At 36.2% G+C, this 27,879-nt stretch overlaps 2 protein-coding genes across 3 annotated transcripts in view; one reads left to right on the top strand and one right to left on the bottom strand.

Annotated features, from left to right (window-relative positions):
* RALGPS2 (Ral GEF with PH domain and SH3 binding motif 2) overlaps positions 1–27,879 on the top strand; it is a 156,041-nt gene that overhangs the window by 89,435 nt on the left and 38,727 nt on the right. The gene's annotated exons all lie outside the window — the stretch shown is intronic.
* On the bottom strand, positions 1,260–24,332 carry ANGPTL1 (angiopoietin like 1). The gene is made up of 5 exons (XM_059147047.1): positions 23,979–24,332; positions 17,671–18,513; positions 5,356–5,549; positions 3,689–3,959; positions 1,260–1,953 (listed from the first exon to the last, which is right to left on the bottom strand). The coding sequence occupies exons 2-5, from the start codon at positions 18,488–18,490 to the stop codon at positions 1,766–1,768; spliced, it is 1,473 nt and encodes a 490-aa protein (XP_059003030.1). The 5' UTR covers positions 18,491–18,513; positions 23,979–24,332; the 3' UTR covers positions 1,260–1,765.

The following is a 27,879-nucleotide window of genomic DNA, read 5'->3' as shown; positions in this document are numbered from 1 at the left end:
AGTGAAATGCTATAGGTCTGTCAATAAATGGAATACCCTAGGAAAATTTTACTAAGATTTGATACAACTAGATGCCTAATTTGTGCCAGAAATATTTTTTTAATATATTTTTTTTAAATTTATTTATTTGAGAGAGAGAGCACAAGCAGAGAGGAGGGGCAGAGAGAAAGGGAGGAACAGGCTCATTGATGAACAGGGAACCCAATTTGGCTCTCTGTGCCAGGATCCTGGGATCATGTCCTAAGCTGAAGGCAGACGCTTAATTGACCTAGTCATCTGGGGGCCCCATCCCAGAAGTCTTACACCAGATTTTTTGTTTTTGTTCTGGGGGTGGTAGGAGGGACTTCTAAACCATTTGAAGATGACCTTTAAGTAAAACAAAGAATAAAAATACTATAAGGTTTTAATGTTCTCTTACCTTCTTTCACCAGAATTTTAATTTTAGCATGTGACAGAAAAAATACTGGTCATGTTGGTTGGCTTGAGTTGTTTAAATGGTCATCTTCAGTTCTGATTGGGTTTTCTTTTTGCTTGAACAAAAATCATGAGATTTCTCTAAATTTTTAGTTCACGAATGAAATAAAGAAAGGTCATCTGTATCGCTTCTCGGCCTTTTGGCTAAGATCAAGTGAAGAAAGGTCATCTGTAAGCAATGAACATTTTTCTGGAAGGAAATTATTCCAGAAGATTAGTAATAAAGTTGTTATATCCAAAGATGAATAAATCACACACACACACACACACACACCATAAAATGGAATTAGCGAATCGGACTAGCCAAACCCCTGTGGATTCTGCTCTGAAGCTATTGAATCTCAGTATTGGGAAAATATCTAACAGTTCCTTGAAATTGTATTAGTCCCACCCATCAGTATGCAGTAATGGCTTATAAAGCTCTACAAGCTTTCTGACTTTGGAGTAGCAGATTTGGGGGTAGGGTGAGGAAGAAAATTAATATGCTTATAGTTATAATTCAGATATGAAAACATTTAGCTTATTAAATTTTTGTAATATCAGTATTTTGCTGATACAACAACACAAATGCGTTTGAGAAAATTTTGATGTTCAACAAATCATATGAAGATGATACTAAAAAAAATTTGTCTTTCTATTTTTGTAAATTGACTAAATATTGCATACATTATTTTTGTTTTAAAATATATATTTTAATACTGTGGTTCACTTAATTCTTTGGGGAAATCAGCATATAGTATGTTGTCAAGAATTTAGATACAATCATTTCATGTGAAAGGCACAAATTGAGTTTGAAATAACTTTTATTCAATGCAAAATGTATTTTCTTTTGGCAAAATTAGAGTTTTCTCTAATTTCCTGTTTGTAATTTTATAAATAAAATGTATTACTTGGCTTGAAATCTTAAAATTATTTTTCTATTGGAAGTTAGAGCAATCTCATAAAGTTTTTAAATAAATTGTTCTTGAACATGTATTCAGTTTTGATTTAAAATAAAGCTAAGATTTGTTATACATTGTGGCAAATATTTACATTTTATAAAACAAGCTTTACCTGTATTTAGTCAATACAGTTTTTAAAATAGGGTTATGGATACAAATAACCTTCTGCAGTATATTGAGGAAAGATGAAATTACATTTATAAGTCCCCCTTTATAGTTACAATAACATTCATTTTTAAAACTATATCTGTAGCAATGAATTTTGCAAAACAATATACATGTAACATTTACATTTTTAGGAACTGAAAAATACAGAGTTCTGTGTCGTTTAAGTTGGAGACTGTCTCTCTTCAGTCAATAGGCTTGATCATCATCTGAACTGCTCTCAAGGAGTATGATCCGCCTCGATATTCAGCCCAGAAAATTCCATCTTGGTACTTGCTTCTGTAATGACCTCCTCTGTACCATACTCCATTTAGGTTAGAATGTGCACAGGCATTGTACCACCATCCTCCTTTATGAAAATGGGCACAGTTTCCTTTGAGGAAAAAAAATAAGAGATATCAAAGTAAAGGTTTCTTCTATGTGCAGTACTCTGCAAACCATCAAAAACTTAAGCTACCTTTGGGACTATTTGAGTTCTCTTACTTATTTCCGTTACCTTTTATCTTTGTGGTTTTGTTTCTTCATTCATTCTGTTACTGCTCCTGAAGTATCAGCTACTTGAAATATCACTTGAATTGCCTTTATTTTGCCCTTCGCTTGTTTACTACATGCTTTTTTTAAATTAAGTGATTTAATTTGGGGGTAGCAGGGTAAATAAAACAAAAATAACGTTTGTGAAAGAGAAAGAGGGAGAGGGGAGAGATTGGGAAGGAAAGATACAGAGTTGCTAAAAGTAAATTTGGGAAAATTCAATTATTAAAATAGCATAAAATAATATAAAAGAGAGTAGCCCTACCAGTGGTCAGATGTGTTTCTATAAATATGGTATATACTATACTTTGGTTACATCTCTCCCTTTTTTCCTCTTTTGCCATTGTAAACAGGTTAACGTAGAGACCTCCATGCTTCTGGCCAAGATACAGCTGAAAAGTAGATCAGTTTTCAGGAGGGATATATATCTCCTTATCGGGGCCACAAACCTGGGTTAAAATGGCAAAAGCCTGGATGGTTCAGTCGGTTAAGCATCTGCCTTTGGGTCAGGTCATGATCCCAGAGTTCTGGGATCAAGTCCCACATCCTGCGTCTTGCACAGTGGGGAGCTTTCTTCTCCCTGTCCCTCTCCCTGTTGCTCCCCCTGCTCGTACACACTCTCTCTGATAAATCTTTTTTTTTTTTTTAAAGGAAAAAGTATATGAAAATTAATGTTAAGAGCTTTTTTAAAAAAAGACTTTATCTGTCTATCTATTTATATATTTATTTGAGACTCCGCTTGCACGAACAGGAGGGGAAGAGGTGCAGAGTGGGAAGCAGGCTCCCTGTCAAGCAGGGAGCCCAATGTGGGCTCAGGCCCACAACCCTGAGATCGTGACCTGAGCCAAAGTCAAATATGAGCCACTCAGGTGCCGTAGTGTTAAGTGTTAAGTCTGGATTGCCTAACTGATTTGAAAGAGAGTATTAATTTCCCCACTGAGTAAAGCTTTTTTGCTGTCCTACCACATGTTGCAGTCATACTATTCCCTTCCATGTAGGTACTAAGAAATGCCTTTATCAAAGCCATATTCCCAAATGGCTGGCCTCCTTCACTCCCTTCAGGTCTTTATTCAGATGTTACCTTCTCAAGGTAACCTTTCTCGGCCACTCTGTATAAAATAGCACCCATTTTACTCCCTGCTGCTCGTCACTTACTGTTCCCTCACTGGTTTTATTTTTATTAGGGTACTTGCCACCACCTGACAAATCATTTTGTCTCCTGGAGAATAAGCTCTACAAGGGCAGGAACTTTCCTCATTGCTGTATCTGTAGCACCTGCAACCGTGCCTGCCATGTTTAGTCAGTAGTAGTTATGGATTTCAGGCATTGTTTTGTTTCCAGGTGAATTAAGTTTTTGCTCAATTCAACCCCTGGTTGGAGTGATAGAGTTTATTCACACTTTGGGCTTGCCTTATAGAAGAGATAACTAACTTTTTGGCAGCCTAACCTGTGATTGAGTCCAAAATTACCTTTCTGGAAAGATTTTTAGTACCATATACTTTAATAGCAGGGTTCTCTGTAATGCATATAGAAGTTAGTCGTTCTACAAAGAATACACATCAGTTTTTCTTACTCACCTGCATACATATCTTTATCTCTGTCCAGTGTGGTGAACTGTTTACCATTATGCCACATCATGGAGTCCCCTGCATTTCCCTGGTAAGTTCCCAGACGCAATTTGAAGAATTCACTTTCAGGTTCCAGGCGAAAGCTGCTATATTCTGCATAGACTTTCTTGTCACTCCAGTCTTCTAATTCAATCAACAGCTTATAATTATCTTGATTGCTAAGCATATAGATATTTTCCAGTCCAAGCCAGTATTCTCCATCAATGTTTCCAAACCCTTTCTGTTAATAAACAAACAGCATGAGGAGATAAATAAGTGTAGAGATAGTAAACTTCTTTACAGATAAGTTTTAAATCTTTGATAAATATTCACCATTTAAGTGGTAAGGTGAACTTCCCTTTTAATAGATTACCTGATTTTTACAAGCCTCACATAGTCGTTTTGTTTTACTCTCTCTTACTTTGTCTATTCATTTGAACAGCTAGCTTCAAACTTTACAGATAAGAAAAAGGCAGAAGAGAATGAAAATTATTCCTAGCTACTAAAAGCATCAACTAATAAGCTACCCAGATCTCTGAAAAGGATTCCTAATCTCTCTCATATACAAAGAGCCAAAGTTTTCTTTCTAAGAGTATATCTGTAACTGTCCCCCCTCCCCCCTTTAGTCAAACAAAAAGGATATTTAACATCTTATGATCTCTCAGTAAAAATGATAATATTCTGTTGTTAAAGTACATTGTCTTCTTTAGCTCTGTTACAATTAAATATCAGAAGATATAGCAGTAATCTTCAGAGTTCCACCTTGGAAAAGTTGTTGACTCTTTTTAAAAAATAAATCAAGGAACTCTTCTGTTTCTATAAGCGTTCACCACGGTAGGTAAACAGCACAGCCTTAGGCTCAGTAAACCTCATCTTAACACTACCTGTGTCCTCAAGAAGGTTGTGTTACAGGACTTTTTTTCCCCTAGTTATTTGCTTAGAAATAACTTCTAACATGGATGTATTAATGTCTCAGTTTTAACTGCCAGTAAAATGTCACCTAAAAGTGAGTAATCACATGACTTACGTAATTCTGAATGAACAACTGACCATGTAGAGAATGTAATCTCACCCATCTGCCCTCCTTGAACTGGAGGGTGTATACCACTCCTACAGTTAGCATGTAAACATCAAAATTATTAACCAGGACTGGTCGTTTACTTTTTCCAAAATGACTGCTGCACGGCTCTGGTCCCGTGCGACAGTCGGGCACGTTACTTCCCAGCAGCACCAGCCTCTGGGATAAGCAGTTTACAACATGAGGAGGCAGTTATCAGAGGTAATCGGTCCTCAAGAAATGGTCATTTTTTTAAGTTCTGTAGTTCATATTGCTTAAATACAGTTGCTGATCATAACGTGGTCATAAACAAAAAAGCAGTTGTCTTTTTAGAAAATGGAGTCAGCAGTAGTCTTTGCTAAGAATTAAATATATGTATAAATCATCCAGACTGAAAACGGGCAGTTTAAAGGATAACTTCAGTTTCCCTTTTACCTTTTCATTTTGACTTTAAAACTGGAGAGTAGATAATGAAAAATATGTGGATAGTTATTTTTAAACTGTATTATTTATTTGCACAGATGGTTACTTCTGTAAGAGCTCTTATGTTCCACATCCCGGATCTGAATCACTGATTTACCTTATAATTTTCCCAATTTCTGAAGAAGTTGACAGAGCCGTCTGTTCTTTTCTGAATAACAGTCCAACCCCCAGGATCCAGACTGTTCTCACACCATAACTGTATTGGTCCATTGCTGTTTTCAGGTTTAATCATATAAATCCCACTGACTGAATGTCCAGCTTCTTTTGCATGCTGACAGTCTTTGAATGGTCCTATAATGAAAATGTCATTGATTACCAGGAAACTTAATAGGAACAGAGCCATTTTGAGATAGTTTTTAATCAAAAGTCTTCCCTTTATAGCTTTCTTTATAAAGATACCACTTTTTATCCGTTATATACACAACACCATAAAAGTTTAAGAAACCAAATAAAAGAATTACCCCAGTCCCACTATATGGAAGATTAACTTGTTTCATTTTCCACTGCTCTTGTGAGTGTTTGTCCATAGAAAAACATTTTTATATTGTCATCATTCTGACACACATAGAAAGTTGGATTCTGTCTTTTAACAGAAATTGCAGTGGGACTGCAGTCATTCTGACACTTAGTAGCTGTAATATAAATTTTTAACATTGATACATCATTGTTTATTCCTTTGTCATTGGATATCAAGGTTTCATCTGATTTTTGCTATTATAAAACTATACAAAGTGTCATCTTACTGGCTTCATTTTTTTCAAATAATTACTTATAAAAATGCTGTGGGATTGATCTACTGGATCAAGAGGGTGTGAACACTTTTATAGCTCTTCATAGTGCTTGGTTTACAGTTTCCAAAATTTGGTTTCTGCGGAACACACTAGTCCCTTGAGGTACTGAGTGAAAATGGCCAGCCATGGTCAAATAAGTTTTATTATTGCTAAGTATTATATTACCCTTTTGGAAACCCACAGTGTACATTCACATATGAAAGATTAAGAAGCCCTGAAATAAACCAGAGTTCCCCCAAACTTAAAGAATCTGTTAACTTTTTTCCCTCATTCAACGGTCCATAAGAATACACTTCAGGAATGTTGGCAAAATGCCTTTCTAAAGAGTTGTATCAATTTATATGACAAACAGTAATTTTCTTATTTAGTCTACACAATGACCCTGTGATCGTTTACAGATGTGCTATAGATGCAACAGTTAACTCGTCTAAGGTCCTGTATCTTAGAAGGTAATAAGCCCTAGACGTAAACCCATTTCTTTCTAATCCCAGAGTCCATGCTCTGAACTGCTGGCTACATTTGCTCTTGTGTTATTTTGTAGTTTTATGGGTTCCCTCCCAATTTTTAATACATGAGTAAGTTCTTCATATCTTTTAAAATGATAAAACATATTGTGAAATGTTTTGTAGAGGAGCTGACTCTTGAACTTGTGATTTCCACATTTTTGGACCTAAAGAAAGATTGCTTCTAAGTTTTACTAACAGTCTTTAGTTGCACCATTCTTCAGTATTTTGATCAGTTGTTTTTTTATAATCATGTAAAAGTATTAAGTGATTCAGAAATAAGAATTACCCTGCAGATCTTTTAGAACAACACAAAAAAAGTATAGAAAACCCAGTTGTCAAACTTTATATTTTACTAGAAATATTTAAATTTTGACATGTGCAATTTTTAAAAATTACATGTAAATAGAGTTTAGTCAAGTAAAGCTCATACAAGAAAATACTCACTATAATGCTAATAGGATTGTTGAAATTTTAAGAAATATGTTATCTGTACTGTGCCAATATATACAGGATCCATTTGGGGCTAATTGGGGAAAGATTCATCTCATTAAATAAATAATTATATAATTACATCATTAGAAGGGGTTCTTAGAGACTGAACTCTTGCCTCTAGATTGCTCCTTGAGGATGGTGACTATTTTCGTTTTTCTTCTGACTGTACATTATCAGTGTTTTAGCTATAGGCGGATAATCAGTCTTTTTTTTTTTTTTTTTTTTTTTTTTTTTCAGTTGAAATTTAGTTAATTAACGTATAATGTATTATTTGTTTCAGGGGTATAGGTCTGTGATTCATCAGTCTTACACAACACCCAGCACTCACAACACATACCCTCCCCCCAATATCTGTCACCCACTCACTGCTTCGGGGCCTACCTGGCCCCCTCCCCCCACCCCTCCCCTCCAGCAGCCCTCTGTTGGCTTCCTAAGATTAACAGTCTCTCATGGTCTGTCTCCGTCTCTGGTTTCATCTTCTTTCATTTTTTCTTCTCTTCCCCTATGATCCTTTGCCTTGTTTCTTAAATTCCATGTATCAGTGAGATCATAAGATAATTGTCTTTCTCTGATTGACTCATTTCACTTAGCATAATACTCTATAGTTCATCCACGTCATTGCAAATGGCAAGATTGCATTTTTTCTGTCCGTCTTTTTTTAAGTGAATGAATGAATTAACTTGCCTTCATGTTTTAAAGATTTTATTTATTTATTTGACAGAAAGATCACAAGTAGGCAGAGAGAGAGAGGAGGAAGCAGGCTCCCTGCTGAGCACAGAGCCCCATGCGGGTCTCAATCCCCAAACCCTGAGATCATGACCTAGGCCGAAGGCAGAGACTTAACCTGCTGAGCCACCCAGGGGTCCCGCCTTCACATTTTAAATACAAGAAAATTGAAAACCACAGACAAAATCAAGTGATGATCTATTTCTCTAGCCCACATTTTAGTGTTTTATCGATATTTCTGTTTCAGAGTTTTCATGATACAGTGACAAAACACTACATAATACTAGTAAAAATTTTGAGAAACTACCTGTAAAGACTTAATGCTGTCTTTCTTGGGTTGCATTTTTTTTAGGTATTGAATTTTTTAGTTTTAGAGTTACTCCAAGCTTTCATTCATTACAAACATATCCTTTAAGCTGTAATACCTACTTCAAAAATTCTTGTTCCTTCTGTTCCTAGTGTTTTAAGCGTTTTTATCATCATGGGCTTTGGATTTTGTCAGAAGCTTTTTATTTATCTACTCAAACAACAGGGTTTTCTTTTTTTGTTTGTTAATAGGTAAATTCTGTTGATTATTTTTTTGATGTTAAACCAACCTTGTATTTCTGGGATGACCTTGACTTGGTCATAGTGTATTATTATTTTTAAAAGTTGCCAGATTTGCTAAAATTTTGTTGAGAATTTATGCTTCTGTATTCATGAAGATATTGGTTAGCCTGTGAAAGCTTATAAATAGATTCTTAAGCTAGGGAAGACTATGATAAAAGTAACATTTTTGAGCTTATCAGACTGGCCATAAGTTAGATCATATTCCATTAAAATTCAGTGTGAATTATTTTTATATTATCTACCTTATCAGTTACTGAATCTAAATGACAAAGTATTCAGAACTTTTTACACAATACTTTACAGAGTAGTCATCATCAACTGTTAGTAGCCTTCTTTTGTCCTTTGTTGCTATCCCTAACGCACAGCAGTAACTCCTTTAATAAATACATGCTTATTTAATAAATTTAAATATGGCTAATCAAAGATGAATGTATAGTCATGTCTATTGTAGAAAATAGTGTATTCCTGAAAACCTTCATGTTCTATAAAATACTGCACCAAAATTAACAGCTGATTACTCCTAGTGAGCCAGTATGACCTCTTTGTTTTACTGATATTCTCCTTTTTTACCAGTCATATATGAGCTACTAAACATTACAGAAACATACATTGTAGTCAGGTAAGAGAAGGATAGAAAGTTGTAGTTCGGATAGGATGAAATTTATAAAACTTTAATTTTATATGTGGAAGTGAAATAGAAGGAAAAGTAAAGTCTAATTTCCAGGTCCATTCTTAGATTACTTTGTGTAATGCATGGTAATATATTCATTTGTTTACTCATACAACTCTCCATGGCAAAGATTGTATCTTTTGGTTGTCTTGGCCCACTTAGACACTCAAATATTTATTGAACTCAGTGATTCCTGAAGCCACCGTGGTTTCTAGAATGTCCTCAGTTGTGCATTTTTTCCAGATGTGTCTGTCTGCATCAACAATAGGCTAGAAAATTTTAGGCTCGGATGGTAAAGAAACAACCATAGAGTCAGGTGGGAAATGGGGGAAATGGCAACTAAAGAGAGAATTCCTTAACAATATAATAGGTACTTTGATGGAGTTCTGTAGGGCACATGGGACACTGGCCAGAAATAACTAACCCAGATTAACAGGATAAAAGTCTACTTATATGTGAGCAGAATCTTGAAGATTGAAGAGGAGTTAGGCCTGTGGGGTTAAGGAATCTAATCATGGCCACACATGAGTCACCGGAGCTGAGGGATGGAATCCAAAGAGAGCTTGATGTTACAGAGGAGTTAAAAGTCTAGTTCGTCTAAGATGTAAATGGCTAAGGGGGATACTTGGAGCTCCTGAGGTTGGCTGTCGAGTTGAAATTGATTCTTCATTGTAGTCAAACTTTTTCTAAGTTGTCACTTCCGGAATAGTCAAGGATATCTGAGGAATATTGGTCTTATTTTAAACTCTGTTGTAGTTAATGCACATATGAAGTAGTCTTGTTGGAATCCACATAAATATCTCTCATTTCAGAAATTTGCTTATTCTTATAAATACCACCTTTATATTGTTTATTTTATGAATGTTATTCTTCTAAATATTTGAACTCATTTAATTATAGTTTTGACAATTTACATTTTATATTTAAGGATATATTCAGCATTGGACTTTCATTAGGTTATTTGAATAGCTTAAAATACTTAGAACAAGCTTTTGAATGTTACAAAGTATTTGTAAAATAGTATTTATTTGTAAAATAGTATTTGTTTCTTCTCTGCTATTTAAAATGCCCTTGGATATTTAACCAAATTGGAGAGTTTTGGGTTTCCTAAATCCTGCTTTCATTTGATAAGACTTCATTTTATGCAAATTTATAATGATCTTTAGGGGCTCCTAGGTGGCTCAGTGGGTTAAAGCCTCTGCCTTCAGCTCAGGTCATGATCCCAGCATCCTGGGGTCGAGTCCCACATCGGGCTCTCTGCTCAGCAGGGAGCCTGCTTCCATCTCTCTCTCTCTCTCTCTCGCTCTCGCTCTCTTCCCGCCTTTCTGCCTACTTGTGATCTCTGCCTGTCAAATAAATAAATAAATAAATAAATAAATAAAATATTTTTTGAAAAATAAAATGATCTTTACTTTTCAACCCACTTGTTTGTGGTGGCCTTCATGTTTGCAATTTGGGTACCTGTTAGACTTAGAAAGGCTTAGGAGAATTTAGTTGAAACCCTTTTCCAGGGGCACCTGGGTGGCTCAGTGGATTAAGCCTCTGCCTTTGGCTTGGGTCATGATCTCAGGGTCCTGGGATCGAGTCCCACATCGGGCTCTCTGCTTAGCAGGAGGCCTACTTCCCCCTCTCTGCCTACTTGTGATTTCTCTCTCTAGCTCTCTGTCAAATAAATAAATAAATAAATAAAATCTTTGAGGGGAAAAAAAAACCCTTTTCCAGAACATGTGTATAAAATTAGTAGTACTTTCAGCTACTTTTTCTCCTCAGTAAAGATAGTAATTATCAGAACTTAGTATTTATTCGTATTCATTTTTATAAATAAACCATTAACCTGTCTTAGCCAGTGTGTATTGTTGATCTTAACAGAAAATTTTTTTCATTACTTTTGAATATGTTACTTAACTTTCTGCCTAGAGTTAGAGTATAAGACATTCTTATTTTAAATGTTTTTTCTTTCTCTACCATAATGCCTACTAGGAATTCTTAAATGACTAGTAGAAAAGCAACAGCTTTGTTTTTGAGAGGTCAGATTTAACTTGCAGGTTTGCCTATTATTAGGAATAAATTAATTGACATGCTTCAGGAATTTATTCATAATGGTGCACCATACAGTATAGACTGGAAGTACCTTTCTTTTAACATAGGAGTTTTATTAACCTTTTCCTTGCATTGAGTAATCTTGAAATAGTCTTCATCTTTGTTGACACACAATTGGACTCTTCTTAAGGCAGGAAACTAGAATTCTGTACATTGAATTTGAAGGACCAGTGTCTCTCTTCCTCAGTTTATCTGATGATTAAAAGTTTGTATTGGACTAACAAACTCCAGTTAATAGATCTGATTCATCGAAAGAAAAATATTGAACAGTCATGCCACATTATTTCCCAAGGTGTATTTTTCATTAAGGACCCATATTTTTAAGTCAAGCAGAGAAAGTCAGTTATCATATGGTTTCACTTATATGTGGAGCATAAGGAATAACATGGAGGACATTAGGAGAAGGAAAGGAAAAGTGAATTTGGGGTAAATCAGAGAGGGAGACGAAGTATGAGAGACTGTGGACTCAGAGAAACAAACTGAGGGTTTTGGAAGGGTGTCGGGGGTGGGGTTTACATGAGCCTGGTGGTTGGTATTAAGGAGGGCATGTATAGCTTTTAAAGCTTACCTTTCCTATCCCCATACATGGCAAAGCAAGGCACATATAGGGAAGGGCACAGAAAAATGGAATAGATGGTCAGACCATACACAAGCATGTTTATATGCATCACCTCATTTAATCACAACAGTCTTTAAAAAGACTAAAAAAAAAAGTCTTGCGAAAATCCAGATGTCCTGATACTCAGATCTGTGCCCTAACACAGTGTGCAGGAACTTTCTCAAGTCCATCTGCGTACAAGCAATATACTTATTTTTATAAATATACCATTCATAAAAGAGTAATGTGTTTATAAAAGACTAACCCAAAATGTAGCCACTGAATAACATTAAGAGTTAACGATTTTATTCATGGCAATTTGCCAGGTGTGTAGTTAAATTCTCAACTATTTTGTTTTTAAGCTAGAGGGAGAGTAATGTTTCTGGAGATAATTATTTTTAATCTAACAAAAGTATTGCATTATTTGCTTTAAGTTCATTTATTTAGTTTGTTTTGTTTTATAAGATTTTATTTATTTGTCAGAGAGGGAGAGAGAGAGAGAGCACTGAAGGGGGAATGGCAGGCAAAGCAGGCAGAAGGAGAAGCAGGTTCCCCACTGAGTAAGGAGCCCAATGCAGGACTCAATCCCAGGAGCATGGGGTCATGACCTGAGCTGGAGGCAGACACTTAAGAGACTGAGTCACCCAGGCACCCCTTGCTTTAAAGTTCATTGTAAGTTTTTTTGAGGTGCATTTTTCTTATAACCATTTTTAAAAGAAAAATTTTAAATTGTCATTAAAACACCTTTTTAGAAAAATGATGATAAGATATAACAAAGTTTACCAACTTCATCATTTTGAAATGTACAGTTCAGTGGCATCAGTACTTTATCTTTGTTGCACAACCAATCTCCAGTAGTCTTTTCATCTTGCAGAATTAAAACCCTGTGTCCATTGAACAACTTTCCATTCACCAACCACCATTCTGCTTTCTGTCTGTATGAATATGACTTCCCTAGGTATGTTGTATTAGTGGAATCATACAGTATTTGACTTCCTGTGACTGGCTGAAACACTTTTAAATAATACATACACATTATACATTTAGAGACTTTAGACTTCTAGACCATGTTCCCACACACAGAGTACAGTAATACAAACTTCTCGGTGCCAGAGCATCTGTAAGTACAGGCAGACCATCCATCTTTGCCCCTTTTGTGCAAGTACCCAAACAGCTCAGACATATTTTCCAGTCTGATTAGAATATGCACACAGATTTTTACACATTATATATATAAAGAAAAGGGCAAGTCTGTTTATTATTGTTACAGTAATTTATATTTGATAGGAATCATAGAATATTCGAACTAAAACGTGATGTTAGAGTTGTCCAGTCCATCCAATTCATTATACACATGAGAGAATAGATTCAGACAGGCAAATTGTTATTAACCCCAAGGTCAATAACAGAAGAGGAAACAGGTTTTCTTAATTCTGTGCACTTTCTTTTTTATGTTTGCTAGTGTGCTAATGACCATTCTTACAGTGTAGCTCATTATGTCCTTGAATATCAAAGACCAATATTTATAGAATAAAATAAGTGAAAAGTTAATGTTTACTTGTAGCAACAAGTAAATAGTGAATAACAGAAGTTATATCTTCATTTAATTTTTACATTAAGGATTGGTAAATAGGAATATAAACACCATTATTTTATTAAAACAAAAGTCTGTTTAATGGGACTTTCGATATGCTGAATCCCTAGCATGGGATTTAATTGTGAAATACAGGATTATTCCTGCACTATAACTCAATGTATAATAAAATATAGAACTGATAGAGCTCATTTTTGTATAAGCCTTTTTAAATGTATCAGTGTATGAATATGTGAATAATGATTTCTCTGAGAACTGATGATACCATCCACTTAAGATTAAAAACCCACAGAAAATACTCCATGGTGGTCATCTCCATACCTACCTAATGGTACATTCCATCAGTTGAAAAAAAAAAAATTCCACAAACTCAATTATGTTTATTTATGTTATATAAATAAACTACTTTGCTGAGAAGTATACATTAAAAGCTTAAACAAAACACATACTTTTCTTTTTTTAAAGATTTTTATTTATTTATTTGACACAGAGAGACAGATCACAAGTAGGCTGAGAGAGGCAGGCAGAGAGAGGGGGGAAGCAGGCTCCTCACTGATCAGAGAGCCCGATTCGGGGCTTGATCCCAGGACCCTGAGATCATGACCTGAGCCGAAGGCAGAGGCTTTAATTCACTGAGCCACCCAGGCACCCCAGAACAAATACTTTTTAAAAGATTGTTAAAAATAGATATATTTTTCTTTCTATACCCTGTGGGTCATTTTGTATACATCTTTCCTTTGAAAATCAAAGGGTGTGAGGTAATAGTGATCATCATTTACCTAACATAATGGTATTGTAGCCTGTTGTTACTGAGAGTTAGAACAGTATAAATTGAAGGATACAGTACAGTAGAATGTACTAAAATACTTTCATGAAGGTCTGTGGAATGACAGCTTTACAAAGCTCTATGAAAAATGTAATAACAAGTTAAACCAACATTTATTTAGCATCTGCAAATGAGATACAATATCCATCTACCAGGAAGGAACTTACATTATAGTTGGAAGGCATTTTACTTAAATGTGTATTTGAGTGCTGTAAATACACGTGAAGATAACTGATAATTCAAGAGGGAATAGAAGGAATGTTGTGTGTGTGTGTGTGTGTGTGTGTGTAAGATTTTTATTTATTTATTTGTCAGAGACAGAGCAAGCACAAGCAGGCAGAATGGGAGGCAGAGGCTGAGAGAGAAGCAGGCTCCCCCCTGAGCAAGGAGCCCGATGCGAGACTTGATCCCAGGACCCTGGGATCATAATCTGAGCTGAAGGCAGCGGCTTAACCGACTGAACCACCCAGGCATCCCTGTTGTATATATTTTATGTTCCAGAGAAAAGAGACATTCATGGAGAGGAACAATCACTTTAAGCCTGAGGAAGTCAACAAGGGCTTCAAGGAGAAATTGCTACTTTTATTTTATTTTATTTTACTTCACTTTACTGTATCTTATGTCTGAGCCTTATAATCTGATAGGCAGAAAGCATGGTAGTAAATATTTCAAAGACAATGAATTGATTCATTTTATTGAAGCAGATGGTTTTTGTGAAGGAAATTAGTAGAAGAAAAGCTAAAGAAGTAAGTTTCATTTGAGGAGGATACTGTTCTTACCCAGGCTAAGCAAAATGCACATTTTCTGTCTGTAATGGGGAACTGCTGAACAGAAGTGTGATGTGATCAAAGTGGTAGTTTAAGAAGATAGATCTGTTGGCAATACAGAATATATTCTGATGGAGACGGAAAATGGAGCTAGACTACTCAACAAACTGTTATACCATTCCTAATAAGAGTTAACATTTTGAGTGCCAGGCCCTATTCTGAGCACTTCTCAAGTGTTAATTCTGGAAGTAAGTACAATTATTATCCTCTTTTTTATAGATGAGGAAACTGGGGCACAGAGCAGTTGCCCGCCCACCCCACCCCATCCCAGTGTTTACACAGCTATAATAATCCAGAAGTCTCCATCTTCCAGGTGCTGCCGTAAATAACTTGGATCTTAGAATTCTGGCTCTGAATAGAAATGAAGGACAAGGGGCACCTGGGTGGCTCAGTTAGTTAAGCGTCTGCCTTAAGCTCAGGTCATGATCCCAGGGTGCTGCTCAGCAGAGTCTGCTGCTCTGTTTCCCTCTCCCTCTCCCTCTGCCCTCCCACCCCACCTGATGGCCACACGCACACGCCTGCTCTCTCTCAAATAAATAAAATCTTAAAAATAAATAAATGATTGGGGGGGAAGTCCATGAAAGAAAAGCAGCGTGGATAGAACTCTGTTGACTACACGTGTGGGGCAGGAGGGAAGTAACAGGGATGAGCCGAGCAAATTCAGAAATACGGAGCAGCATGAATCACAGTAAAAAAATCAAAATCAAATGACCCGTCAATCTTAGTAACAAAGATTGATCCTAAGGGTATAACCACAGGGAAAGAAAAAGAACAAAGTTGTCTTTTAAAATTGCAAGAATAGTGATTACCATGTTAACAAGGGGGAAAAAAGAAAGACTTGAAGATTATTATGGAAGTGTTAACTTTCATTACTGTTTGGATATTCAGTGAAGCTTTTTGGAAAGCTTATTAGTATTTTCTAGATTTTCTTCAATAAATATGTTTTACTTCTATAATAATTACTTCTAAAAGGAAAATGCTAGGCTGGGAAAAGGATTATTTTAAGCTTCAGTTATTCATTCACTCATTCCTCAAATATCTATTGTAGTGCTTGAAATAAGCTGAGTGCAGTGTGCCAAAACTTGATCCTGGCTAGATGTTTGAAACCGTTCACTCTCTTCCAGAAGCTTTCAGTCTAGTAGGAGACAGACATGCAAACAACCCTAGTGTAATGTGATAGAGAAAATGTGTTCAAGGCATAGTTAGCAGTTTGGGGAAAGAGCCATCGAGATATGTTTCTTTGAATCTGGGAATGTGTAACATTTAAGATACTTAAGACTTGAAAGCTGCCTGGTTGACAGATAAGCTGGAAGAAGGCAGAGAGGAAGCAGCACCTTGTGCAGTGATGGTAGAGCATCCAGATGCAAACATTCAGCACTGGTTAGAATCAGGAGGGAGAGCTCTAAGCAGGACGCATTTGAGCAGTGGTAATACTTGTAGCCTTGAAGATGTGTGAGACCTGTAAAATAGGGAATCTTGAGGCAAACTTCTTAAGCTATAGGAGAGGAAGAAGATGCAAATGAAGGACCTAGGGAAGTAGGAAGAGTCAGTATTACGATGCGGATGCCTGAGAAAGCAGGGATGTGGGTGGTCCATGGTTCCGCTGATGCAGAGAGGTGCTCATGCTGTGTGTATTTCCAGTCTGTGTGCTGCTTTTCGAGGTCTAAAATTGTCCCATAGTCTGTGTGCAGTTTCATGTGCTGCCTTTTCAATAAGTGAATGAACTATGATTTGTTTTTTAGTTTGGGGCCTTTGGACTTTTCTTTCCACTCTGAGGAAACAAATCAATATGTAAAGATTCAGGAGAATGCTTTATTAGAAAATGGATGTGGGGGTACAATATTTAGAAAGTTAGCAGTGAGTGTACTAAACTGAAACAAAGGTCAAGTATTTATCTTTGTACTTTGGGCACTTATATCAGTGATCAACAAGGAAGGGAAGGAAGGGAAGGAATTAAGAAATAGAGGTATGGATATTAAGATCAGTTCTAGGGTTTTTTATTATCCTAGTGAAAACTTACTTTTAAAATATATGGGTATAAGATACAAGTTGTAGTTTGTTTAGTCTTGGAAATTGGAAGGGATACCTTTTCCTCTTACGACTGAGGTCAAGAAGGCATGGGTGTTGTGCAGATGTTTTCAAGATATGAAAGAAGGAGGAAACTAGGACTGGGTAGACTTCATCTCACTACAGCAATAGATGATGCGTGTCTGAGAGTGGAGGTGAGGAGGAGGTATAATTACAGGCTTAAGGAGAGTGAAAGCAAATTTTTAAATGTTCCTTTTGGAGAGGAGGAGAATGAGGAGAGCAGCAAGAGGTAAACAAAAGGATTGTTGAGCGGCGAGAGGACCTAGCTGGAGGCTGGTGGGATGGTTGTAGAGGTTAGAAGTGGATTGTGGACTCATTCCTGTCTTAATGCTAGTAACTTAGTAAGAATTTGGTTGGAAGGTAATAATTTTCCTCACAGAATACACTGTTTTTAGGAACTCTTAGACGCAGAGCTGAGAGATGTATTTAATTAAGTTCAATTCTTGATTAATAGAAAACAAAAATGTTCATGTATAATTACATCACCAAGATGAAAAATAAAAAGACTTATTATGTGCATTGTTTCATAAACCATAAAACATATTAATCTTATACTTCCATTTTTAACAGTAAGAGGTAACTTACCTTCATTGATGAAAGTTACTGGTGGTATCTTGAAGGGACTTTTGGTGGGAGAAGTTCCCAGATCAGGTGGTGGCATTAAGTCTCTGGGATAACCTGGATCCCTCTGTATCTCGTTACCTCCCAGCAGTCCGGGAGTGTACTGATGACTATTAGGGATATGCTGTGGCACTACCTGGACAAGAGGAGGAGACACATGGGGGTCTTGTCGGGAAAATATGTTCAAGCACTGTTCTTCCAACGCAGTGATCATCACAGACTGGTTATTGACGAGATCAGTCAAGGAAGCGTATTTTACCTCTAGTTCCCTGTACCTTGTTGCCATCTTCAGCATTTCTGTAGTGACATTGAGGATTTTATTTTCCAACTGGGAAAGTTCAAGTGAATTATCCCTCTTACGGATAATCTCGTGTAATAGTTGCATATAGAGTTGAGTAACACGAGAGTTCATGTTACGGCTTTCTTTTCTCAGCAGCTTTACCTCATTGACAATGTTTCCATCTACATCCACCACCAACTGCAGGACGTCTATCTCCCGCTTCTGCCTAGAGAGCACGTCCTTCAGGTTTTCAAGGTCCATCCTGGTGATCATGTCTTTAATGGTACTTGCATCTTGCCCTTTGGTATTAACACAAATTGGCCCTGTAATTTTTTGTTCAGGTACCAGGAATGTGTATGCACATTTCTTTACTTCCTCTTTACCATCTGTGGCACGAGGGTATCTCTTCTGGGATGTTTTTTTTATTTTGAACTCTCCTCCTCTGCAGTGTCCAGTGCCCATTAGGAAGAATAGCACACTTAGGGTCCAGAAAAAAGCCTTCATTTTGAAATGAGGTTGTATGAAGTCTTTTAAAAAACAATGAAAACATAAGTAAATAAAGTAGAATAATAAACATGAGCAAAACCCAGGATGTGTCATCTTGCAGTCAAGATGATACTGTTATTAGCTAGTTGTATTATATTGGGGTTAAGAATAATTGTTTATATTTGAGGTGGTCCATTAAAAAAATAAACAAAAACTAATAAAACCAGTGTGCTCCAACAGAATTCTCAGCCATGTGTGGATTACATTGCGTGCACTTCCTAATTTATCAAAGTTCTTAAATATACTACTTCTTTTTAGAATTCAAAATATGTTACTAGAAAACTGCATTAAAGTTCATGTCTTAAGTAAAAATAAACCAATGGGGAAAAGTAAAAATCAATTTTAACCTACTTTTAAAAAGTCAGTAATACTAAAAAAAAAAAAAGGGGAGGTATCTATTGGTGTTACTAAACTGGGCCAAAATTAATGTTATTAATTTGTTAAATTCAGCATCATAATGTGTTTGCATTTGTCTAACACTTAGGTTTCAGAATAGCTCTCCACCTACCACCTCACTATAATGCTTTTTATTCCTCAGTTCTGTGCCCACTGTGTGCAGAGGCATAGGGTTAGTGTTCTTGGGTGCTTTGAGACCCTAATAAGACACTTTTCTTACCTTTGGAAAGTTTACTTATTGTCTGAAGGCTCTGAAAATGATACACAGTGTTTGTAAGGCATTGATTAAAACATTCTTCCCTAACTAGTATTAAATACATTTTCATATATTTATTTTAGATTGTATTTATTTGAGAGAAAAGAGAGTAGAAGCAGGGGGAGAGGCAGAAGGAGCAGCAGTCCCTACTGAGCAGGGAGCCCAGGACACTGGGATCATGACCTGAGTCGAAGGCAGATGTTTAACTGCCTGAGCCACCTAGGTGCCCCTCTTCCCTAACTAATATTAAAGTTAATAGCAGGTGATTTTATTAGTTATTATTTTATATTTATATTATGTGGTTTTAGTTAAATTGGCCCTCTATAAGTATCTTTTTTATCTGTCAGACATTTTTTAAACAGATCTCAGACCAGAAAGTTTTGGCATTATGTTTTTTGTTTTTGTAGCCTGTCCTTTTGGGATTAGTGACAAGTTTAAGAATGAGAGAATGTGTACAGTCATTGTTGTGGGTAATTGTGTTTTCTGAACTATAATCATATAAATGCTCTAAGCTTACATATGATTTAGCAGGTTCATTCTTTTTTTAAAGCAGTTTAATTCTTAGAGAGTCTACTGAACGGTATTGTAGTAAAATTTCAATAGTTTCCTGAAACCATTACCAAGGAAAGAAACTCTCTGTAGTTGAATATGATTGTTAGAGTTGGAAGGTGCCTTCGAGAACCTCTCTGCACCCATATGCATTTTGAAAGCCCGGGCCACGCAAATCGGTAGTATTAGGACCAGGTCAAGGATTCAGGTTCCCCGGCTCCTTGGCTGACATTGCTAGCTGTGGCATGCATTGCCGGCTTGTGTGCTTGCAGTGTTTCATTTTTGCTATGACAAAGAAACACTTGTCCCTCATAGTACAGTTTTTGTAGAAACACCAGTACTCGCTCTCAAGAACCGAAGCTGCTTCCTGTTTCACGAGTTACCTCTCTCTAGGTGTAGTAGAGTGGCTGAGATGTGCCGCTTCCCTCAGCCACACAAGTAGGCTGCTGGAGCACATGGCCCGCCTTCCCCCCCTCATAAACTGGATGCCTAACTGCTGTTTTTGAAGGATAGCAGTGATTACACTAAGGCAGAACTCTTCTGTCCCACTTTCCCCCCAAGTTCTTGTTTTTTGATTTGAGAAGTCAGGTCCCAAATTGTTTATGCCTACAATTAATAATAGCAATGCAGTAATAACAGTAGTTCATACTTCTTGGGCTTTTGACCTTGTTTTAAGCCCTTTTGCATGTATTAATTAAATTACTTATAACTCCAGCCCTTTGAGTAGAAGGACTGGCATCCAGAAATTAAGGACCTTACCCAGAGTGTCACACAGCTTCTGAGAGATGCAGCCAGATTCTGAACCTAGGCAAAAGACTCCAGAGTTGATGTTTCTCTTTTTCATTAACCACTGCATATGGTGACATATTTTGTCCTATTTTCTATCACCGAGAGCAAACAATCCCTTAATGCTTGTTAACTATTTGCATTCACAACAACACTGTGAAATAAATGTATACACTTTTTACAAAGAAATAAAGTCCCAGAGAAGCCAGAATTAGCACTCACATTGGATTCAGTTCTTCTCATTTTTCCAGACCTGTGAATTTTATCGTAGTCATGCTGTAACTTATAAAGGAGCCTCAACTTTGTGCTTCTTGTTTTTTCAGTCTTTTTCTGGTTTGTAGGTCTTTACATGGACCCATTACTTACAAGGACCCATTCACCTTTTATGAAAAGGTATTTGTGAATCATTTTTGTTAGGCTGTTTGCATCGTTTTTCAATCCCAGACTTCTGCTGTCATTCCTTCCCCCCGTATGTATTACTGTTACTTGATAGCTACAGAACTAACTTGTGATTAGGAGCCCTCCCCCAAAAATGAAGGTTCTTACGATCTATGAAATAAGGACTCCAACTGCTTTCACAAAGATGACTGCTCCTTTTTAAACCATGTCTACGTTGGTGTTTTCAAATGGAGTGATAATGAAAATAAAGCAGAGTGAATGGAGTGTGGGAAATCATTTGTCTCTCACTAACATAACCGAGATAAGAGGAATGAGCACAATAGTATTCCGTATTTGTATCAGAGGCTGTCTGTTGCTTACTGATAAAAGCGCACTTGGATGAGTACTTTTAGTTTTTTGTTTTTATATTTTTGCCTCTGATGTCAAGAGAAAATTTAGACCGTAAAGTCTTCTATTTTATAAGAAAAGGACTTTTATTGTACTAGAGTTACCAATAAAAGATTTTTCGTTATATTTGCAGATTCATGGGATTTAGATATGGTCTTTATATTTGTAGATTCATGGGATTTAGATATGGTTTATTTTTAAAACTGGGACAGTAAAATGTACAGTATTTCTCCTACATAGTTAACTTACTAGTCCTTAGATTCTCTCATTTCACTTTTTTTTTCACTCATTTCACTTTAATAATAGAATGGAAATTCTTAGACTACAAAGTTATTTTTTTTAAATAATCTATGAAATAAGCTACCAAAACAAGGGAAATTCAGAAGCTGTCATGTAACTTCAAAACAAGTAGAATTTCATGAACAATATTCTGATTGGAACAGTCTGTATTCCTACCAGAGACAGATTTGTATAGGACAACTAAGAATTTGTAATCCAAGACTGTTATTGTGACTTTACGTCAGTGTTGTCATGAAAGAACAAAGATGAGAAATTAAAATAGCAATAGCTTCCCTTTGTTGTGGTCTGCCTTGGCTCTTCATGGGCTCCTGCACGATTAAATCGTAAGATAAATCATCGTGTACCATGAGAGAATCTGACCTAAGTATTTAAAGGAAGCAACTAAACATGTGTTCTTAAATAAATATAATTCCTTTGACCTTATAAAAGTAGTGACTTCGTTGTCATCCAAAGAAGAATAAGGAGACACATTTCTGAAGTAGTAGACTAGCTACGTCATGAGTGAGAACTGGTTTAAAAATACATTTACTGTTACATTTTCTGAAAACATTCTCTTATTTAATATTTTCCCACCACGTTCTGTTTTAAAAGTGTAAGTTTTATAAATCTGTGTTACCTCATAAAACCTTTCTGTATATGTTAAAACTTTCCTAGGTCCCAAGAGAATGTTATAAATTAGTTACAGTATACTTAGGTTTAAATCGATGCCTTTGCTTGGTTGTTTTTAGGAAAAAACGGGGGGGAAAAGTCCATGCTTTGAGTTAATTTTCTTGGTATTATTTCTCTTCATAGTTGCTACACTGCCAGCTAGTAGAGAGAAGAAATAAAAATCAGGATTTACTTCCTTTCAGATGGTAAATGCATAGAGGCATTTAACTGGCTATGTCATGCACTAAAAACAGTATGAGGCAATGAACTTAAATTTATGAAGCATTGAAGATGCTTTAGATATTTCTAGATTGTGAATTATGTTCTGGGAAGACTTAAGAACAGTCTCATCCCCTGGAGATATTAAAGAAAGGGATAGTAGTTATCTTTGTGTTTGGGGTTTCAGATTCGATGTTTGCCTAAGGCTTCAGTAAGAACTGGGGTTTAATGAGGTTCTGCACTTTTCATAGCAAACAGCAACAGAAAAGAGAGAGATGGCAGTATTGCTTGGACATTTTATCAGTTTTTTGTAAAATATGTTCAACAGAGATCCTCCCAGGATTTAGAGTATGAATCTTTAAGGAAAAGACATGAAAGTAAAGTTGAAAAAATCTGAGCTTTACAGTTGTTTGCTTATTGAAGTTTCTTACCATGTAATGTCTTTAGTTTTAGAAAAACAGAGGATCCCCAGATCATAAAAAGAACCTTAAGTGTCTTTGGTGTTTAAAATCAAGCTAGTAATTTTGCTAACTAGTAATTTTATTTTTAACAGTTCGCATAATACAATTAAAGTAGAATATTGAAAGAAAGTAGAACATTGAGAGAAACCTCTTGCTTGGTTACCGAAATTACGTCTATCTAAAATATATATATATTTGGTCTTTTGATCATGTATTTAAGTAATTGTACTTAATACAGTTTAAGTAATTCTGTTTTCTGGGTTCTTATTTCCTATTACTGCTGACTACTTAATAGTTAAGTCACATTTTCTTTTTTTCCTTAATTCTAACCTGCAAAGTTTTAGGTTTTTTTTTTTTAATGTATCAATAACTTAAGTAATTCTAGGTATAGCAATTTTAATTTCTGTTACCCGAGTTAAATAACTGTTACATGTAAATGTGAAAAGTTATTTAAAATTCTTCAGTTTCCAAAATTTCTGCTTGATATTTGGTTATACTGTAATTGAGGGATCGTTGCAAAGCCTTTCAGTTAATTTTATATCTTTTTAGCTGTGTTTCGTAGCTATACTTTAAGATCTCTAACAGTATACATAACCTGCCAGCAAACACACACACACACACACACACACACACTGGAATTGCATGGAGAGAGAGACTAATGTTTACAGCTCTTTTCTTTTGTTTGTATCCCTTTGTTTTTAATCACTGTGTTATAAACTTTATACATTGAATCTGTTACTTGTTAAAATTTCTTTCTGGTGTTACTAAAGCACTCATTTTCTGAAACCTAACATGTTGTAGCACTGTATAAGCATATATACCAAATATTACTAAATTGAACCTCAAAGCATGCATTAATCATCACGAAGTACATAATGATCAGTTTTTTAACATAAAGGTGCAAAAAAAACCCAGCCGTTTTTCAGCTGAAATAAATTGTTAGTATATTTTAAAATTTTTCGTTTAATAAAAGATTTTGAAATTTCTGCAGATGTAGAATTTTGAACATACACAGAATGTCAAAGAAAAATAAATATTAAAATACCTTTATGTATCTGTTGATAAAGCAGACCCAGAAACTTGCTGCTCTTTTTCTTGCTTTTAAAAATCAGTGTAGAAGTTTGTTTCTCTGTAACTTTAATGGCAATTGCATTTTTGCTTTGGACCGTCAAATCCAAGCTGTAATAAGCAACTTCTTTTTCTTCTTACAACACTAATCAATTGAACTTGACAAGCCACCTATGTAATTTTAAGTAGTATAGTGGAAGTTCTGGTCTGTGGGCTGTCTTTAATCCGGCAGAGAAAGCACTGTGGCTTTGCTCTGTCTGCCACATGGAGAAGTGCAGTAACCGGCTGTAGCTGACCCAGATTGTACATACAGCACCCTCGAATAGTGATTCCCTCTCTTTCTCAGTAAACTCAAGTTCAGCCCACATACTACGTCACTAAAAATTGCTGGAGACTAAGGGGGAAAATCTCCTCCTTAGGATTTCCTCTCTGTAGCCTTAAATAGGGGTGGGGGTGGTGGGATCAGCAGGAGGTTGAATAGCTCTGAACAAGGAGAGACTGTGTGCAGGTTGAAGGAAGGGCACCATCTGGAAACAAACTATCATAGTTCAGCGGGCAATTATAAAACAAACATTTTAGTCTGCTGGCCAGAGATCTTTTAACTTGAGTACTGAAAAAATAGTACTCAACTTCTCAGAAATAGTAACAGGCTGATAAGTTTGGTTTTTTGTTACAAAGAACAAGAGTTAGACTTTGTCACCCTGCAGCCACCGAAATAATGTAATACTCTTCATATTGTAGAGAATTTTTAAACACTTTACTAAGTTGCCATTTCAGAAGGTTTTAAACATAGACGACTCTTGATGTTGTTGTGATATATCTTACTGTGTAATGTCTCTTAATAAAACTGTTCATACATATAATTACTAAATATAAATGAAAGTCTGTATATGAAATTCATTAATGTAATATGTCAAAAATTCTGATGTTATATAATGTCACTTCCTCCTAATCTAAAAACATGACCCCTCTTGTTTGAATAAGGTTATTCTTAGTGGTTGATGTATAGAGATTTAAAAGCAAACATAACCCTGGCCTGAAAAAAGAGAGTTCTGACTCCCTGCTGGCTCTGTGGATTTAGAAAAGTCTAGAGAGAGAATTAGTAACTGTTCAGTACTGACTGTGCTATTATATTTCATTAAACTCAGAAGTGTTGATTAAGTAGCTCAATAGCTAATGAAACAAAAATTGGGGCATCTTAACTGATTTGGTACTTCACTACTAAGTAGTGGAACTGGGGTTTGAATCTAATTCCAAAGCATTGTGCCATACTGTCTCTCCTTGGATTCTATAATTACTGATTGCTGCTTCTAGGTAAAATTTTGCAGGGCTTCTAATTTTTATATATACCATGTACTTCCCCCCCCCCCCTTGCTGCCTTAGCTTGAGCTGTTTTTTCTTTCTGTCAAACCACATTGTTTATTTAAAGTCAGCCCAGTTTCTACCTCTTTGACAGAATTGTTTCTTTAAATTCTGTGACATATATAGGTATACCAGGGGTTGCAAACTCAAGGTGTACAAAGACAAATGCTCACAAGAATAGGACGAGTAATGTAAATAAGTGAAATAAACCAGAAGTAAGGAAAATGAGTTAGGACAAACCGGCATCTTTAATTTAAGGTTAATACGGTGGGATCTGCACCCTTCTCAGCTGTGCCTCGTTATTGCCAGATCTTCCCATTTCTTAGGAAGAGAAAGTCACTTAGATATTTCCTATGATATTTCCTGGTTTTAAAAACATTGGGACAGAGGGAATGCCACCTTTTAGGCTCTGATATATGTTATATAATGCATTACTTGATCATTTAATATTACTTGATCCTCTTGTATTCACTAATAACCTAATGTGGGAGAAAATACAAGATAGTAAGTTTCTCCTGAACTGTTTTACTTGAGTAGTTTTGAATTTTTCTAACTTCAACAATTAGTAATATCTCTAACCAAGGTAAGAAGTTGGGATGTCATGTATTTTGAGACCAATAATGATTAGTTTGGCATGTCAAATTGAAAATTAAAGATTTCAGTTCTAAAAAGAGATTTGAAAAGTCATTGGCAATTAGGTGATGGTTGAGGCTACAGAAGTAAGATAATCCAGGAAAGGAACATGCAGAGTGAGATTAATGACAGAACCATGGAGAACACCAGTTTCTAGGGAACATGAAGAAGAAGAAGAATTGGCCGGGGGGGGGGGGGGGAGTAGGAAGGTCCAAGCCATTGGAGCCAGTAAAGCCTCAAAGAACAAAGGGAATAATAAAAGTACTGAGACACTAAAGAACCACAGGAGACCAAAAGAAGATTTAATAATGAGCAGGTCCCTTATACCTTTGTCAGAGTAAATTTCAACAAGATACAGATTTCAGACTGTATTTTTTTTAGAGATTTTATTCATTTATTTGAGAAAGAGTGCACGAGCAGGGGGAAGAGCAGAGCGTGAGGGAGAAGCGGAAGAAGCAGACTCCCTGCTTAGCAGAGAGCCCAGTACGGGACTCAATCCTAGGATCCTAGGATCATGACCTGAACTGAAGACAGGTATTCGACCAACTGAGCCACCAGGTACCCCAGATTTCAGACTATATAGTAGGTTGAAAAGTGGATTAAATTTAACTGCCAAGTGGATTGGTTTCCACAATATATTAAGAACTTAGAAATCAGTAAGAAAAAAAAATCCAAGGAAAAAATGTATAAAAGACATTTCATAGAAATATAAATATGTAACCTCATTACCAATCAAGAAAAGGAAAATTAGAACACAGTGAGATAATATTTTATACTAATAAGATTGGCAGAAGTCAAGAAGACTGATAATATCAAGTGTTAGCACAAGAGTGGATTAGTAGAAACTTAAATGCTATCAGTGGTAGTGTGAATTGATAAAGCTTTAAAAACCAGTGGAGGGGCGCCTGGGTGGCTCAGTGGGTTAAAGCCTCTGCCTTCTGCTCAGGTCATAATCCCAGGATTCTGGGATTGAGCCCCACATCAGGCTCTCTGCTTGGCAGGGAGCCTGCTTACCCACCCACCCCCCACCGCCTGCCTCTCTGCCTACTTGTGATCTCTGTCAAATAAATAAACAAAATCTTAAAAAAAATAAACAGTGTGAAGCTGAACATTAATAAACCATATAAATGCCATATATATAATATAATATGAGATATATCCTAGGAAAATTCTTGTACATGTGTCCCAGGAGATACTTACAAGAATGTCAGCAACAACTTGCAGGGAGAGAAGAAGTAACTTAAAAGTATCAAATAAGTAAGTAAATTGTGATACAGTTACATGTTAATATCTTCTCGGTCTAAGGAATTACTGCTGCATTTAGCAACACAGATAACTCCTGGAAACAAAATGGTGAGACACAGCAATCACAGAAGGCCCTATTTTTTTTTTTTTTTAAGATTTTATTTATTTATCTGACAGCGAGAGATCACAAGTAGGCAGAGAGAGAGGAAGGGAAGGAAGCAGGCTCCCTGCCGAGCAGAGAGCCTGATGCGGGACTCGATCCCAGGACCCTGAGATCATGACCTGAGCCGAAGGCAGCAGCTTAACCCACTGAGCCACCCAGGCGCCCCACAGAAGGCCCTATTTTTAAAAATTTAACAAACACCTATAAATTACTTACTGTGTACCTGTGTTTACGAATGTTATCATTGAATTTAACCATAAGCAAAAGTAAATATATTGTACAGGGATACAGACAGATGTCTTGGGAAAAACAAAACGAGGGAATAATTTTAAGTTTTGGAGTAGTGGTTAGTTACCTCTGGATGGGGAGGCAGGGAGATGATACAAGGAATGAACAGCACATGTAATGTTCTACTTCTTAACCTGCCTGGTCATTCACCGGTATCACATTGCTTGATAACAACCAACATTACATG

The sequence above is a fragment of the Mustela lutreola genome, chromosome 14 (assembly GCF_030435805.1).
Source record: "Mustela lutreola isolate mMusLut2 chromosome 14, mMusLut2.pri, whole genome shotgun sequence".
Taxonomy (NCBI): Eukaryota; Metazoa; Chordata; class Mammalia; order Carnivora; family Mustelidae; genus Mustela; species Mustela lutreola.
This window is presented reverse-complemented; position numbering and strand designations above follow the sequence as displayed.

What these genes read in the sequence shown, in the direction of transcription:
- ANGPTL1 (XM_059147047.1), bottom strand. Translation starts at nt 18,490, where the DNA reads ATGAAGGCTTTTTTCTGGACCCTAAGTGTGCTATTCTTCCTAATGGGC. An exon ending in AGTAACTTTCATCAATGAAG is followed by an intron (nt 5,550 to 17,670) that starts GTAAGTTACCTC and finishes TTTTCATTATAG; the next exon opens with GACCATTCAAAGACTGTCAG. An exon ending in GAAATTGGGAAAATTATAAG is followed by an intron (nt 3,960 to 5,355) that starts GTAAATCAGTGA and finishes GTTTATTAACAG; the next exon opens with AAAGGGTTTGGAAACATTGA.